Source organism: Leptinotarsa decemlineata, unplaced genomic scaffold (assembly GCF_025532065.1).
Source record: "Leptinotarsa decemlineata unplaced genomic scaffold, Ldec_3_MD MMD2_tig00004307_RagTag_RagTag, whole genome shotgun sequence".
In the NCBI taxonomy this organism is placed as follows: domain Eukaryota; kingdom Metazoa; phylum Arthropoda; class Insecta; order Coleoptera; family Chrysomelidae; genus Leptinotarsa; species Leptinotarsa decemlineata.
In genome coordinates, this window is record NW_027412606.1 from 12,021,189 (window position 1) to 12,037,888 (window position 16,700).

Genomic DNA, 16,700 nt, shown 5'->3' on the forward strand with positions numbered 1-16,700 from the left:
GCCCAGTATATTGGAAATACTAAAAAAACACCTAAAACTATCCCACCTAACCTAGTGCTTCAATTTTTTTTTGCAAAAAACAGGAATAGGTTATTATAATGGTTAAAACCCGTCGTTTAGCCTTTATAAGCGATGAAAGAAACTTTTTAGCCAAAACATCCCGACAGATAATATTAATCCAAACTGTATGTGAGAAATCTTTTATTCATACAAGCACTTTTGTAGAAACCTACAGCTTTGAAAGTAGTTCTACTCTGCCGCAATACCATCACTCCCAGAACTAAGTGTTTCTTAACTGTTTTATAAGGGTAACATAGTAGCTAAAATACGTTGAAATGGTTGCTACTGATACCAATTTATTTTATAGAACGACGCCATTTTAAATTTTAGCGATCCGGGATACTGAAATTAGATGAGTTGGAAATATGAAATACCGTACATATAGTGATATTTACAGCTGAAAAATACATGAATATTATAACATTATAATATTTAGAATAAGGTGAGTTAAGTTTGTGTCTAAAAAATTAATACTTCGACAGAGTGAATTTTTGTATAATCAATAATTTTACTGAAAACATTTATGAGTGAGTGGCGCGCTTAAATTTTGCTAATAATAAGCTATATATTTGTCAATAAAATTTCATTTGCAATGAAAATATCAATCTTCGAAACACAAACAATGTCTTTAACAGTTTTATGAGTGCAAAAGTGGTGACATTAGGTGACATATGAATTATATTTTCCTAGTGTCCAATACAAAATTACTTCTTGCGTCTTCAAGAAAACATTTTTAACACTTTTTCATTTTATTGTTATCGTTTTCGGCTGTATTGTATTTTATAACGCCTACTTGGAACTACTTAAAAACTCTAATAAAACTGTCTTCTGATTATTTTATAGGTATCGCTTAAATATGTTGCAAAAGTGCAGTAAGGCAAGTCTTAACAAAATAACTTTTTAAGAGTGTTACAACAAATTTTATAGTAGCTGCCAAAATGTTTATAAAACTGTTTTGTAGTGTTTGTAAAAGGCCTTGCAAAATATTGATAATAACTATAATGTTTTATAAAACGGTGCCAACTTCCTATTTATAGCAGTTTTATAAACACATTGAAAACATTTCTGGGAGAAATGTAGTTTTATAATTTGTTTCTCCAAAACGTTTCCGCAACTATTATAAAATACGGAATTGCTAGTTGGGAATGCTGCTGTTAACAGCTGCTGTAAACCTGCCACCTGCTGCCACCCTGAGTTTTCTCATTCACTTTTTCTTCTATAAAAACACTTCATTATTTCACTAGGGGACCGTCAGTCCTCTCAATATGACTTTCACAAATAACACATCTATCATCGCACTGACGAATTCGTCGAATCCGTCGTAATTCAGCCTGGTTACTGGCGTAGAGGGCCACCAGTCCTCGCAAAATATCTTTCACTTGAATATTTATTCGAATTCGACTTTAGTTTTTCAAAAAGGATCTATTTTTTGGAATCCACTCCAACCACATCCACGTGCCATCTTTGACAACGGTCGTTATCGGCACAATCTTCCTCTCTTGTGATCGGGGAGGTAGTCCCTGAAGTTAGCTAGTCAACATTTTAGTTTTTCAAAAAAGTTACCAACAGAGTAAAAGTGAAGATATTTACGTATGTTTGCGTGAGAACTGTATTAACGATATATATTAAGTTTTTTTGAAACTACTACACGCGTTTTGTATCAGCCCGAATAGAGTATATTTAAATATAGATGAATATATATTTTTTCAAATAATGTATTGTGGTAACTGATATATATATATATATATATATATATATATATATATATATATATATATATATATATATTCATTGACACTTTATTGATTTGAAGATAAGTTACTGTGATCATAAGTGATAATAGTGGTTTCTGCATAATACTTTGAGAACGTTTGTAGAATTTGAGTTAGGTTGAAGACATGTATTATTTATATACATTATTCATTCACATCATAAACCACAATGAATTTTTGCATATTCATTTCAAATGTAATACATATACATACACAGTACAGCATGCTTATAGTATGAAAATAAATTCTAATAAATATCTGGAATACATGAATAACTTTAAATCAATAATCAAATAAATCACAGTATAACTTCTTAAGTGCTTCTTTTTTCAGAAATTCGAAACTGGGACAATTTCATGATTCTGGTGCCATGAAGTTTCGAATAATACTTTTTCCGAAGAGATACGCATTTTTGGGACAATTGGTATATGACTCGAGAAAAACTACTATAGCAGGAATAACATCCAGAGTAAAAAAAATATTATCTGATTAATAGAAGCCTTCAAAAAAAAATGAAACTATTTCAAAACAAGAAAATATTTTTCGACGATGAACCTTCCTTGAAATAATTCAACTTACTTGATACACCGGTTTGCCTTCTAGAGGTTTCCAAATTTTATCATACATAGAAGGAGGTATATTGAAAATTTTTCTGAATGCAACGCCGTAGTCAATGTTGAATGATGAAGCGAAAGAGAATAATTCCATGTCAGGATAAGATAGGTCTGGTTCAGTCGAAACGTTTGTTCTTATATAGATCACCGTTTCAACGCCACCTGAAAAATCATTATTCACAGAACATTATTTTAGGAGAAACTCTTTATCTTCTGTTATCTAGGAGTGATTGATTTTTGTGAAAGTTTTTGGCTTTCTACTACTCCATTTTGATACAGGAGGACTTTCTTTCAGTTTGTGTCTGAGAGTTACTTCTTTGCATGATCTACACATCCATGCATAGAGTTACTTATTTTCAAATTGATTACTTTCTTCCTTTCTTTGGAATATTTCCTCATCCCTTTTTTTGTATCAAGATGGAGTAGTAGAAAGCCAAAAACTTTCTTTCCCAAAAATTTATCACTCCTGAAAATATAACCCCTTCAATTCAAATAAGATTTCTCTTGGCTGGGATTAAATCAAATAGATGAATGAATGTCATTACGATGTCATTGATGACATAAGCAGATCAAGCTTATTCCGTGACATTAAAAAATCGTAATTCATGAATAAATTGTGTATATTTTTTATAATGTTATCCAATTTGGTACTGAAGAGCCTTGGGGCAAGTGTCTTAAGACGAAACATCGGTGTATACCAGTGAGGGTGACAGTGTTCCATGTAAGTACAATTTATTACCATTCATTCAAAGTAGAACTCATGTGAATGTTTGAAATACAAACTGAGTAGGGAGAAGTATGTTCTGTGTAATTCAGTGTTCATATACAAGTATTAATTTCAAAAGAATTTTTTTCTTACATGTAATTCAATGTTTATATGAAAGTATCTGTTTCAGGAGGACTTTCTTTCAGTTTGTGTCTGAAAGTTACTTCTCTGCATGATCTACACATCCATGCATAGAGTTACTTATTTTCAAATTGATTACTTTCTTCCTTTCTTTGGAATATTCCCTCATCCCATTTTTTGTATCAAGATGGAGTAGTAGAAAGCCAAAAACTTTCTTCCCAAAAAATCATATTCAGGTTTCAACATTTTACTTGTTCAATCAACTTTAATAATTTTTGAAGTATTCAAGGAACTCTTGATTATGAGATTTTCACTAAACAGTTAAAACACGATTGAAGAAGCTACAGTATGGCAAAATACGTGCTGCGTTTTTGTTTAGTGAAAATCTCACAATAAAGTGTTTTTTGAATACGTAAGTAATGGATTTTCATCAAGTAACGGCCAATTCCATCATGAGTATATATTTCTCATTCTTCCAGATATCAGAAAAGCAATGGGATATTTTTCATACCCGATTTTCAATATTTTTTCAATATGAAGGAAAATTAATCCAATATTACTTTTTGAATTTCTTCATTTTGCTACTTTTCAGTAATATCAATTTTTAAGGTACTCAATGAAGGATAAAGGTTTACAAATATTGAGATTATATGAAATTTTTAAATTATAATTAACTTCCGTGTCATTATCTAGATTTATAAATAAAGACATTTGAGCACCCTTTTCTCAATTGAGGGTAGTTGCCAAAACGCTAATTGAAAATTAATATTATCCAATAATGAAAATAATGAATCCATTATCTCTGGCGGTCTGCCTAATATTTTGATCGGTTTCCAGAAAAAAATAATATTTGATGAACTAGTTCAGGGATGGTCAAATTCTTCTGTCTAAAGGGCCACTTCAATATTTTCACTAAAAGCGGGGGCCGCATAAAAAATTTAAGGCAAATTTAGTCTATATAAATGTATAAACAAATACTATGCAACAGTATTTTATTTTAATATAGCATTTTATAAAAGAGTTTAGCAGGCCAAAATCAAAATGACATATAAGTTATATTGAATAGATAATCAGTTCTAGTTGAAATGAACATATTATTGTGCTAAACATTCTAAAATGTCTTGGCCTGAGTATGATTTTTTTTTTAAGTTCTCCACAATTTAACTAAAAAAAAACTCATTAATGAGAACACTGAGAGTAGGCGGGCACCAGTTCATGATAATCAATACGTATTGAGGTGGTGGCCACCTTTAGCAGATCTTGAAGATGATTGTCTGTAAGTCTGTTTCGGTGAGTTGACTTTATAAATTTCAGTATGGAAAAAGTGCTCTCAAAAATATATGTTCTTCCAAACATTGATACAATTTTTCTACCGAAGAAGTCAACACCAGTTTCCGGTCTTTTCTGGAAAAGTGGGTCACTTTACAAATCACAGAGCTCCAACTGTATGTCGTCATCTTGCTGAGAAACTTCACATGTCATGGGATTGTTAAATAAGACGAGATGTGGTCGCAGTTCATTAAAATCCAAAAACCGTTCATTGAATGACTCCAAAAGCATATTCAATTTCGGAACGCAAAAACTGAAATGACTGGTTGGAATTTCTTCCATGATTTCTTTGCACGATGGAAAGTGTACTAGATTAGCCTTTTCTAGGATTGATTTGAAAACGTTTAGTTTTTACAAATCCATCTAAGTGTCTAACTAACCTGAAATGGTATGATTTACACCTTGTAACTTCAAGTTAGGCTCATTCATGTGGTGACTTACGTCTGTTAAGAAAGCCATAGTGCACAAAAACTTAGAATCTAGTAATAATATACAATTTGTATTTGTATATCTGCCTGTTTTAAAATTTGTTTTTTCGTTAATCAGCTGTCGCCCCCATACGAACGACAACTCTCAGAAGTTGAGAAACTTGTGCGAGCTAAGGACTAACGAGGTCTTACCTTTCAACGTGTGATTCCTAACACGGTTGCAGAGTCATTACAGCTTCAACTAGATAAATTCTCAAGAAAAAAATATCTGGTCGAAGCGGGAATCAAACCCACGGTCTTCCGATCGTGAGTCAGGCGCACTACCACCGCGGCCAATTCTAGATATAAAAATTGTATTTTTATGTTTTTGTTAAAAAATTTCTAATACTTTTCAAAGTCGTTCAGGGGCTGCCAAAAACAAGGACACAGGCCACAAGTGGCCCGCGGGACGTCAGTTGGCCATTCCTGAACTAGTTATTCGAAATCTCCGGAAGTCAGATTTTGGAAGCGATTGATTATATATTATGTAATTTGGAATAGAGTGCAATTTTTCAAAATATGAAAATGTCTACATTTTTCCGTTTTGATAATGCATTAAGAAGATTTACTCACCTAGCGTTGTCAGTATACCTGTAGATTCTTTGAAATATTGATGGTACGTGGAAGGATTTATCAAATCTTTCAGTAAACCTGTATGTATATCTATACTTTCATTCAACCGAAACATCACTCCAGGAAAGCTGGGATGGTCGTACATTTCGACCCCAACTGGTAAATCTTGAATAACAGGGATATCTGCAAAAGTGATCATTATTGATAATAAATATGGTAATAATGACTGAACTCTAATATTGAATGTTTAGGAAGAACAGTTCTGTATTTTTTTATGACATATGATGATCATGTATCTAACAGATACAAAGTGAAACAAAACAGTCATATCTGTTGAAAAAAATCTGTTAAAATCTGTTTTTCCGTTAACCAGCTGTCGCCCCCTTATGAAAGACAATTCTCAAAAGTCGAAACTTGTTAGAGCTAAAGATGAAGCAAATACAGAAGAATTTTCTGAAGAAAATCTCAAAATTCTGAATCATGCTGATATATGAAATAGGTCACTTGTGTGACAGTTTATTATTTCATACTCTGAATTATCAACTTCTTACCCAATATATCATCAACCAAGAGCAGAGCTACAGAAACGCTACTGCAATGCATTGTCCGAGGCTAAGAAAAGATATAATGATGATTCGATAATGAAAGCAAATAATAAATCAAAAACAGTATGGAAAATCATTAATAATTTGAAAGGACGTTGTAAAAACAATATACCTACTCATAAACATTCACGATGATAATGGTAAACAGATGACTGCCGCGATCAGTTTATTGTCAATTTCCTCTGAACTCATTGAAATGAACATCACTAATCAACTCTCATCATTTCTGTGGAGTCAGAGACTGTTATCCAGAAATCAACATGGATTCTGTGAAAATATGAGCACATAATCTGCTCTGTGTAATTTTCAAAAATGTCTTGTAGACAATCTTGATAGGGGAAAATATGCTCTGGGTCTTTTCATAGACTTTTCAAGAGCTTTCGACTTAGTCAATCATATGCTTTTATGTAGTAAGTTAGAATCGTATGAGTTAGGGGAATACCGCTAAAATTATTTGAATCATATTTAGAAGGCAGAAGTCAGGTTGCTAGACTGAATAGAGTTCTGAGTAGTTACCGTGAAATAAATCGAGGTGTACCTCAAGGATCTGTATTGGGACCATTATTGTTCAATATATTTGTAAATGATATACTTAATCCGTCTAATGGAAAGAAACCACGATATCAAATCAATCAAATCAAATATTTATTGATCCATTGAAAGAGCTTAAAAAAAGCAATTGGATAAGTCAGTACATATGAAATACAGATATAAAATATAAGTATATAATATACACATTCATAAATAACAACAGATACTAAAACAATCCGCAATCAATGCAGATAAGAAAAAAAATTCATCGATTGTATAGGGGCTAATTTCAGAAAGTAGTTGTTTTATTTTATATTTGAATACTTGCTCCTTGGTTATAATTTTGAAAAACTCCGGAAGTGCATTATATAATCTCAGTCCCAAAATCTCAAACGAGTTTAGACGTAAAGATAAACGTGTTTTTGGTATGTGAAAATGATTTCTGATGCGTGTATTATATTCATGAAAAGATTGGTTTTGTTTAAAATCCTCTTTATTTTTATGAATATACAACAAAAGTTCCAGAATGTAAAGACCAGGTAGGGGCAAAATTTTCAATTTTTTAAATACTGTTCTACATGATGAAGTTCGTGATGTGTTTGCAATGGTTCTAATAATTCTCTTTTGAGTTATAAAAACATTGTGCGCAGATGGAGAATTTCCCCAAACAATAATCCCATAGTTGATTCTTGATTGTATCTGACCGTGGTAATATAAGAGTAGACCAGATTTGTCTAGAATTCTTTTCAGGTTTCTCAACAGATAACACTGCTTATTGAGTATTTTGATGAGATTATCGCAGTGCTGACGGAAATTGAGATTGCTGTCTAGAAAAATCCCTAAGAATTTCATGCTATCAACTCTCTCTATCTCAGCACCGGATATTTCAATATTGATGTCTACCGTGTTAATATTTTGGGCAGTATGAAAAGCTACTGCTTTCGTTTTGGAGGCATTCAAAAATAGTGAATTTTCACTAAACCAATTTTGCAAGCTATCAAGATCAGAATTTATATTTTGTTGCAGTTCAGGCAAATCTTTTGATTTAAATAGGAGAGAAGAATCATCAGCATACAAACAAGTGAGTGACTTTTGCAAAGCAGATGGCAACTCATTGATATAAAGAATAAAAACAATTGGCCCCAAAACTGATCCTTGGGAAACTCCTATGTCATTATTTAACAGATCGGAAAAAAAAGTTTCGTCATAATTCTCATTCGAATATTGTATTTTGACAGCCTGGGTGCGATTTGAAAGATATGATACGAACCATTCATGCTGAATACCTCTAATACCCGTTTTGTACAGTTTGTCCAGGAGATTTTCGTGTTGTACGCAGTCAAAAGCACGGCTGAGGTCACAAAAAATTCCAGTGGGATTTTCGCCTGCTTCAACAGCCTGTAGAAGATTCGAATAAAAAGAAATTATTGCCGTTGTAGTGGAATGATTCGATCGAAATCCGTGTTGGTTCGGAGTTAGAACATTATTTATATTCAGAAATTTATGTAGAAATTCCAACATTATGTATTCGAATACTTTTGAGAGTGCTGAGGAGATAGCAATAGGACGATAATTCTCCAAATTATGAGAGTTTCTTTTTTTCAGGATTGGAGAAACTATAGAATGTTTCAGTCGCGAAGGAAACTGTCCTTGCTGAAGAGATATGTTCATAATGTGAGTTAGGGGCGCTTTGATGTAGGGTGCAATCCTTTTGAGTATATGTCCAGAGATGCCATCTGGTCCACACGAATGTTTATTTTTGATTTTGTCCCTGATAACCTTCAGTATATCATCTTCACTGACATATGTAGTGAACATACTATTCTCAATATTCGGTATCAAATTAGTCCTCAAAGGGTTATTTGTAGTTTTATTTATTTTGTCAACAATATCATGTGGAGTATTCACGAAAAAGTCATTGAACATATTTGCGATATCGAGTGGATCTTCTACAAGACCATCATTAGTATCTATAGTTATATTACTTTTCTTTGTGGTTTTTCCTGATAACTCGTTAACAACAGACCACGTGTTCTTATTTACGTTACCTGAAGAGTAAATTTTGCTTTGATAATAAAGACTTTTATTTTTCCTTACCAGAGTTTTATGTTGACTTTTTTGTGTTTGGTAGAGTTCTTTCAAGGTAGGATTAGTCTTCATCTGCTGATAAAGTTCTTTAGGGTTTTTACTTGACATTTTAATTTCAGTGTTAACCCATTCAGTTCCAGGTTTTTGATTTTGATGTTTTCTGATAGGTTTTATTGGGCATTCACAATTAAAATAAAATAACAGAGTATCATGAAAACTGTTCAACTTATCGTCTAGAGTATCTAGTTGATACATTTCTGGCCAGCTCTCTTTTTCTAAAGCATTTGACAAATTTCTAATATTAGTGTCATTTATTATTCTCCTATGAATATATGAAGATCTTCCATCAGTTCGATGTTGTTGCGTGGAAAAGAAGACAGTTTGGTGTGAAGATATATAGTTTTCGAGTACAGTCCATTCATTATTCTCAGGTAGGTTCGTGTAAATTTGATCAAGCGTTGTTTGACAAGTCTGGCTGACTCTAGTAGGTTTGATTATTCTGGGACTGAGACCATATGATATCAACAATTGTGTAAAGCGATTTAAGTTGGTATTACTCATGGAATGGGAGTTGAAATCACCATTTAATATTATGACTGTTTTAGGAGCAAATATTTTGTCAAGAATTAATGAGATTTTTTCAAAAAATGTTTCGAAGTTTCCTGATGGAGAGCGGTAACAGGTCAGGATGAGAATATTAGTATTATTATTTTTCCATAGGATACCACAAATTTCAATGTTTTTTTCAATGCAGTACTCTTGTAAATTCAACGGAGTTACATCTAAGTCGTCCTGAGACCATATACCAACTCCACCCCCTATACAATTGATTCTGTGATACGAGTTAGAGAGAGTAAAATCGGTAAAATTAAAAGAGTTTACAGAGCTTTCAGACCACCAGGTCTCTGTCAAACAGATAAATTTAAGTTTATATTTGTCGGTTAGATATTCAGCACTGATATAGTCGAGTTTGTCATAATTCAAACATTCTGCATTCAGCAGCAATAGGTCGGCTTGCTTTGGTACTTCACCTAAGTTTGAAGGGGGTTCACGGACCTCCGAATGTTTAAAAAACGTTGGACGTATGCTCTTTTGGGCCATTTAGTTGAATCCATTGCAAGATCAAAATGGGATTCATAAATTGAGACTTTGAAAGAAGCGTAGATATCTGGATGTTTGGAAATTAGAGTCTCAGTTTTAACTTCAGAGAAATGTGGAATTAAAGATTGTGTCAGCTCCTCCGCAGTCATCGAGGGATCAACCCGGTATACATGTAGACAAGCCATTTTTGGAATGCCTTTCAGTTCCTTACCATTGACTTTGATGGAACTATTATCTCCAACAATCAGTTTCCTTTTTAGTTTTGCCTTTTTAACTAATTTCCAGTCACTGTTGTTGGCCTCCATGTTATTCGCCAAATTTATAATCTCTTCACATTTTTGTTGCGTGGCCAGGTGCAACAAAGGTTGTGAAACATGTTTTTCGGTAATAGTTGGATTTTTAGAAGTATTTGAACACCCGGCAACGCTATTGAGAGGATTCAGATTCACAGGCCTGGACACATCCACTTTATTTGAATAGTTTTTTCCCGTGTCTTGCTTTTTGTTGGTGTCTCCAATACCATCGTCCATAGATATTCTAATAAGTCTGGTAACTCCTTTGATGTGGGTAAAATATGCCGCTTTTTTTGCGAGCGGTCGTAAATCATGCGGCTACCAGCAGAAATACGTTATACGAGGGTCAGTCAGCAGCGCGAACAATATGTTTACTCGAAAGTGTGTCTACGAGGGTCAGGCGTCAAGTGTTGATCATATTCATTATATATTATGTATTTATGTTTTTGTATGATCTTTCATTGAGATGATTATATAATATGAGATTCTAATAACAATAAATTGAGGAATATTTCGTTGTAATAACTGGCATGAATTATCTGATTTCTTAAATTATGGGCAGGTAAAAAGGTTGAGATACTTATAAAGGGACTCCACAATAAAGAGAAAATGAAGATGAATAATCTTTATTTACATATTACCTAATCAAATGGTGATTTGTTGTTTTCTTGAGTATACCCTGATAGTATAATTATAATCTATTTAGTATTTTGGCATATATATTTAGACACATTTCAAATATTTAGCTGGGGGTTGGTTGGAGTTAGGTCGAATAACTGAAACTACTATTATTTCGTTGCCGACGTTTCGACTTTTATAAAGTCATCTTCAGGGCACTACAAAGTTACAGTAAATCAGATATAAATACACACAAGGTAAAAAAATATTGAAATTTGCGACAAGAATCACTTCTGCGAATGAGAGGTCAATATTGAGTACATTAATTTGGTACAATTCAATTGACCTCCTCTGTCCTCTACATTACATTTTAACTGTCAATTGAATTGTACCAAATTTACTCAATCTTGACCTCTCATCCGCAGAAGTGATTCTAGTCGCAAATTTTAATAATTTTTCACCTGTATGTGTATATTTATATCTGATTCACTGCAACTTTGTAGTGCCCTGAGGATGACTTTATAAAAGTCGAAACGACGATGTCTTTTGACACATTATAAAATAAATTTGATTTGATTGACATTTCGTCAATGCATAAAATACAATCCTTAGTTTTACCTGACATCAAAGGTACTCTTAATTCCAAAATTTTAAAAATGAATTCATTGAATCCTGGGGTAATTTTCCAATGTTCAGTCAGCTTTCTCAGAGTAGAGGGAGATGGCAATCTCATAACTTTAGATAATTTCTTGTATGCTTCTGGTCCTAATAAAAATAAGCTCAAAGCAAAATGCTTGACTTCTTTAGAGTACCTGGCTCCTTTGGGATTTTTGTCGAGTAATGTCAGTTGATTTTTCATCAACATAGTGGCCTCCTGTGGGTACTTCTCGTGTTACCGTTTTGCGCCTTTTCGAAGATTTGACCTCGCTTTGCAGCTCCTTAATTCTTCTCCTGAGTCCTTGCTTTCTGGGACTGCTATCAGATAATTTGGAAGAAGTTTGACACGATACATCTATAAAGAAATTAGCACATATTAGAAGTGATTCGAGGAATAAATAGAAAGAATTTTAGGTTAGATTCAAGTACCAATTAGTGTATTTTTACTGAGGAATTAGGTCTTTTTGTGGAGAGAATGAAGTTTGAGGAACAATTTTTTGGTTTTCTTCTTCTCCAAATCAAAAAAATAGATGGACTCTTTATTCCCTTTTGTTAATGATTCAAACGTCTTTGAATGATATACATGAACCTATCAACAGAGAGTGTTTGTAATTTTTTTTTTGATTTTACTTCTTTCACGGAAGTTGTTATTTCTATTTTTTTGATTTGGAGAAGAAGAAAGCCAAAAAATTGTATTTTTACCTTCCACGAATTCTTGAGATAACCCACTTTGGACTGATTTATTGGATTGTAGTACATAATCAGTTTCTTTGTTGGGAATTAATTCTAAAAAACATTTGTAATATGAATGAGTGATTATGTTCATCATCATAGAGCTTTGGCATTTACCTTGTTCAACTTCATGACATGTATCTGTTTGTGTACACGCATCTAATTTTGAAGGAGCTAATACGCTGGAGGGACCTGGATTGTCATTGTTTTAATCATTACCTGAAAATAACTCATTCAAAAAAATATTCCATGCTTGTGAAGTGGAAAATTTCTTACCGTCCAATTTTGTTGGAAACTTTAAGGGCACAGCAGTGGTAAGTAAATGTTTTCCAGAGGAAGTGAAGGATTCATCGTCAAAACGTTTTCTACAAACTCGTATTCTAATGTAGGCTTGCTCAGGTGTTAAGTTAGCATATTTGTGGTCTCCAACAAAACCAAATGCTTTTTTCCACTGCTGACACCTGCGAAATATAGTTTGAACATTAGTTATAAATAGTATCTAAATCACATTACTACCGAAACATTTTTGACCTATAACTGACATTATGTATTTGATGAATTTATTACCTTGTGGCATCTTTGGGGAATCGAAAAAATGAAATATTTTCACGTAAACTATCACAAGAATCCACACTGCAAAAGGTACGGTGAGAAGTCATCACAACAATAAAAAATGTTCAAATAACTACAAGAATAAAAGTTCCAATAAAATGTTTATTTTACGCACTAAGTATAACTGGCCGGAACGATGCGAACTATTCAATCGGAGACACTCTGTTAAACTGGCGCCCCCGTCAGACGGGCACTGACGACCGACCGGCCAGGCAAGGGACGCGCGAGGACGGAGGGTGATGATTTGGGTCGCTGCTGAGAGTGAGCGGACTTATTAGAATATCTATGGACGATGCCAATACCTTTAACTGGTGAGGTATTCGTCTTATCTTTTAATAGAACAATTTGTTCGCGCATCAAATCTATTTTGTCGCGAAGTTCTTGTATAATTTCATCTTTTTGTTTCACAATATAATTAAAAATATTAAGATCGACTACCTTACTTTCGCCTGCTAGGATTTCCATCGTATCAAAAAACGCTTGGTCGTTATCACCGCTAACTTTTTCGGAAGGACAACATATTACTATGCCTTCGTTGAGAAATTTGACATTGGTATTTCTCGCACAGCTTGTATGGAAGTTGTTCTCACATAGGGTGCACTTTACACCTTTAACTAGGTTTTTTTACACTTATTACAGGATTTGTTTTTCGGAGCACTTTCACATACATTTGCACGGTTCGCTGCCATGTTGCCATATAAAAATAGTGTGTTATGCAGACGATACCAATTTACTAATTTTTGAAAAAAACATAGACATGCTACTGAGTAAAACTGAGAAGATTCATGAAGATATCATTCGTTGGTCTGAGGAGAATTGTCTGTTACTGAATCATAACAAAACAGTTACAGTATTTTTTGGGCGCTCCAAACAAAGATCACCTGTATTATTCAAAAATACAGAAAAACAAATAAGTTGTAGTGATGAGGTGAAACTTTTGGGAGTAATTTTCGACAAACATATGCAATGGGCAAGTCATATAGAACTATTGTCTAATAAACTGAGAAGTATTTGTTACAGCATAAAGTATATGAAAGACCACTGCAGCAAAAATGTCTTGCTTACGCTGTACTTTGCATATTTTCACTCCCACATAAAGTATGGTATACTGAATTGGGGAAACAGTGCCGGTATCAATCGGATCTTCATTCTTCAAAATTACGCAATTCGAATTATGGAAAGTATTGATATGAGAAACAGTTGTCGTCAACTCTTGGTGTATTAACAGTTTATAGTTTATATATACTGGAAGGTTGCACTTATATCTATAAGAATAAAAATAAGTTTGCAATAGATAACAATCATTGCTATAACACCCGTCATAGAAATCTCTTGCAGCCTGATTTTCATCGCACATCTCTGTATCAAAGAAATTTTTATTGTATTGGTTGTAAGCTCTATAATATTTTTGATGATCATATAGAATCATCCCCCAATGTTCACATTTTTAAATCAAGACTGAAAAAGATCCTACTTAGTAAGTGTTGTTTGTTATTCCATAGACGATTTCTTTTTATGATAATAATTTTTAATTTTTGAACTATATAATTGATTTTTTTATGTATACATGTATATGTAAATTCATATTGTTGACATGTCCTTGCTCAATGTAATGATGTAACTAAAATATTTACGTTTTTAATCATCTATGTAACCTTTGTGCATTCAATTGATGAAATAAAGGAATATTATTATTACTAATGTGGTACTTAAATCGACCTTTTCTAATCTTTCTTGGATTTTCCATTGACGGTGGTGCAAATCGTGCAATTTCAAAATGATTTTCTTTCAAAAAAAGAGGATATTGTTTGAAATTTTTGGGAAAATTTTCTATTTCACCCTTCTTGGATATCTGACAAGAGTACTTTTCCATTTCACGTATCGGAAAAAATGCAAAAGGGTTTGTACTATCGTTGTAGCTGCATAAATACTACATGACTAGCATCGCACACTGACTGAGGATCATTTTTGTGGGATAATATCAGCCCTCAAAGCAACGGACCGATTCATAATAATAAAGGTCTTTATTACCAATTAATGAAAAAAAAATCAGATATTTTTCTGTGACGGGAAAAAAGTTTGACATTTTATCTCTGATGACAGGTGAAAACATGTCACTTTTCATGAAATTACTTTTTTCCCGGTCCCCGTGAAAAAAGTGAGTACTTTTGGGAAACTTTTTTATTATCGATGTCTCAGGAAATTTTATTCTTGACAAAAGTTGGTGCATGTTCCAAAACTATACCAAGTGTACCTGAAATGGCTGTATGACAAACACCATACAGGATAGGCCAAAAAATATAAGGTTCGTTCAAGAGTAAAATACCCTTATTTCAAAAAATATAGAAATATATTGGAGAGAAAAGTTGCTTAGAATTGAAAGTTATGTTCAGACACGAAGTCATGGCCTGCTATTCGATTTTTTTTCCGGTATATAATACACATTTTGTTTCTGTGACGGAAAAATCGACGAGTTGATATTAAAAAAATAAATTTTCACCTTTACTTATGTGTATATACAGTGTGGTCCACTAAGTGTGCAACAAATGGGAAACTTTTTTATTATCGATTTCTCAGAAAATTTTAATCCTGACAAAAGTTGGTGCATGTTCCAAAACTATACCAAATGTACCTGAAATGTCTTTATGACAAACACCATACAGGATAGGCCAAAAAACATAAAGTTCGTTCAAGAGTAAAGTACCCTTATGTCAAAAAATATAGAAATATGTTGGGGAAAAAAATTGCTTAGAATTGAAAGTTATGTTCAGATACGAAATCATGGCCTGCTATTCGAATTTTTTTTTGGAAAATTTTGAATTACCCCCGTACGATACATATTTTTACTATTTTGATTTAATATGTATTTGAAGTAGCCACAATCAAATCAGTTTGGAGTATTTTTTATCAAATCAAAGTGTAATTGTAAAATTTACTTGGATTTGTATTTTTTTAGGTGACCGTCAACTTCATGTTTGTTGCAACGATATTTAACAGAACTATAGAATAAAACAAATACTCTTCTCAGCGAGGCAAATACTTTACAAGTAAATCTTCATATGAATAAACTGTCAATAAAAGTATAAAATTTCTTTTATTCTGACAACAATGCCTCAACTAGAACAGATAATAAAAAAAAATCCAAAATCTATCGCGGATAGCCATGAACAAAAAACACATACTCTCTAAAACAATACTGTAGTTTGATAGTGTGGCTTCTTAAAACTTGCCTGTTAAACGTTTTCATATTTGTCCTTAATTTAAAATGCCTCGCCCAGTATTATTAACGTTAACTGAAAAGGTACAATTAGTTTTAATCTGTGGTGATGGTTATAAAACAATGCGCGAAGCTGCAAATATTTTCAACGAGCGGCATCCAGACAAACAAATTTGCTATTCAAGTCTAAGTGGAATTTTTAAGAATTTCAAACAGACCGGCTCATTAGAATATAAACATAATACGGAGCGTACGAAAGTACGTCAGAAGTAAACCAGCTTGACGTACTTCAAGCAGTATTAGAAACTCGTATAAGGTCCACCCAAGAAATTAGTGATTATACCGGCATAAAAAAACCTCTGTGAAGCGTATTCTCAAGAAATAAGTACCATGCTTACAAACCTACATTCATTTGTACATTTCAAGAAAGGGACTATGATTTGAGATATGATTTTTCCATGTGGATTCGGAGTGAAATAGAAGAATAACGAGATTTTCATCGATGTATTCTGTTTGGAGATGAATCTACTTTTATAACAAATGGGGTTCTATAATCACAAAATTGCAGATGGTGATCAGATGTC

General features: G+C 33.0%; 2 protein-coding genes across 4 annotated transcripts in view; both read right to left on the minus strand.

Moving 5' to 3' along the window:
* Positions 1 to 16,700, minus strand: part of LOC111505248 (glucose dehydrogenase [FAD, quinone]) — a 52,872-nt gene that overhangs the window by 11,756 nt on the left and 24,416 nt on the right. Inside the window, exons 6-7 of the mRNA XM_074178990.1 lie at positions 5,663 to 5,845; positions 2,412 to 2,608 (exon numbers count right to left, since the gene is read on the minus strand). Of these exons, the coding sequence (XP_074035091.1) occupies positions 2,412 to 2,608; positions 5,663 to 5,845 (380 nt within the window). The remainder of the gene's footprint in view (positions 1 to 2,411; positions 2,609 to 5,662; positions 5,846 to 16,700) is intronic.
* On the minus strand, positions 11,788 to 13,194 carry LOC141483921 (52 kDa repressor of the inhibitor of the protein kinase-like). 3 transcript variants are annotated; one of them, XM_074178991.1, is made up of 5 exons: positions 12,855 to 13,194; positions 12,564 to 12,748; positions 12,405 to 12,506; positions 12,258 to 12,341; positions 11,788 to 11,910 (listed from the first exon to the last, which is right to left on the minus strand). In XM_074178991.1, exons 1-3 carry the CDS (start codon positions 12,944 to 12,946, stop codon positions 12,496 to 12,498), a joined length of 288 nt encoding a protein of 95 aa, XP_074035092.1. In that variant the 5' UTR covers positions 12,947 to 13,194; the 3' UTR covers positions 11,788 to 11,910; positions 12,258 to 12,341; positions 12,405 to 12,495. The 3 variants fall into 3 exon arrangements, 2 of the variants coding, with proteins under 2 accessions (XP_074035092.1, XP_074035093.1); XR_012466369.1 differs by having other exon boundaries at positions 12,405 to 12,728; XM_074178992.1 differs by lacking the exon at positions 12,258 to 12,341.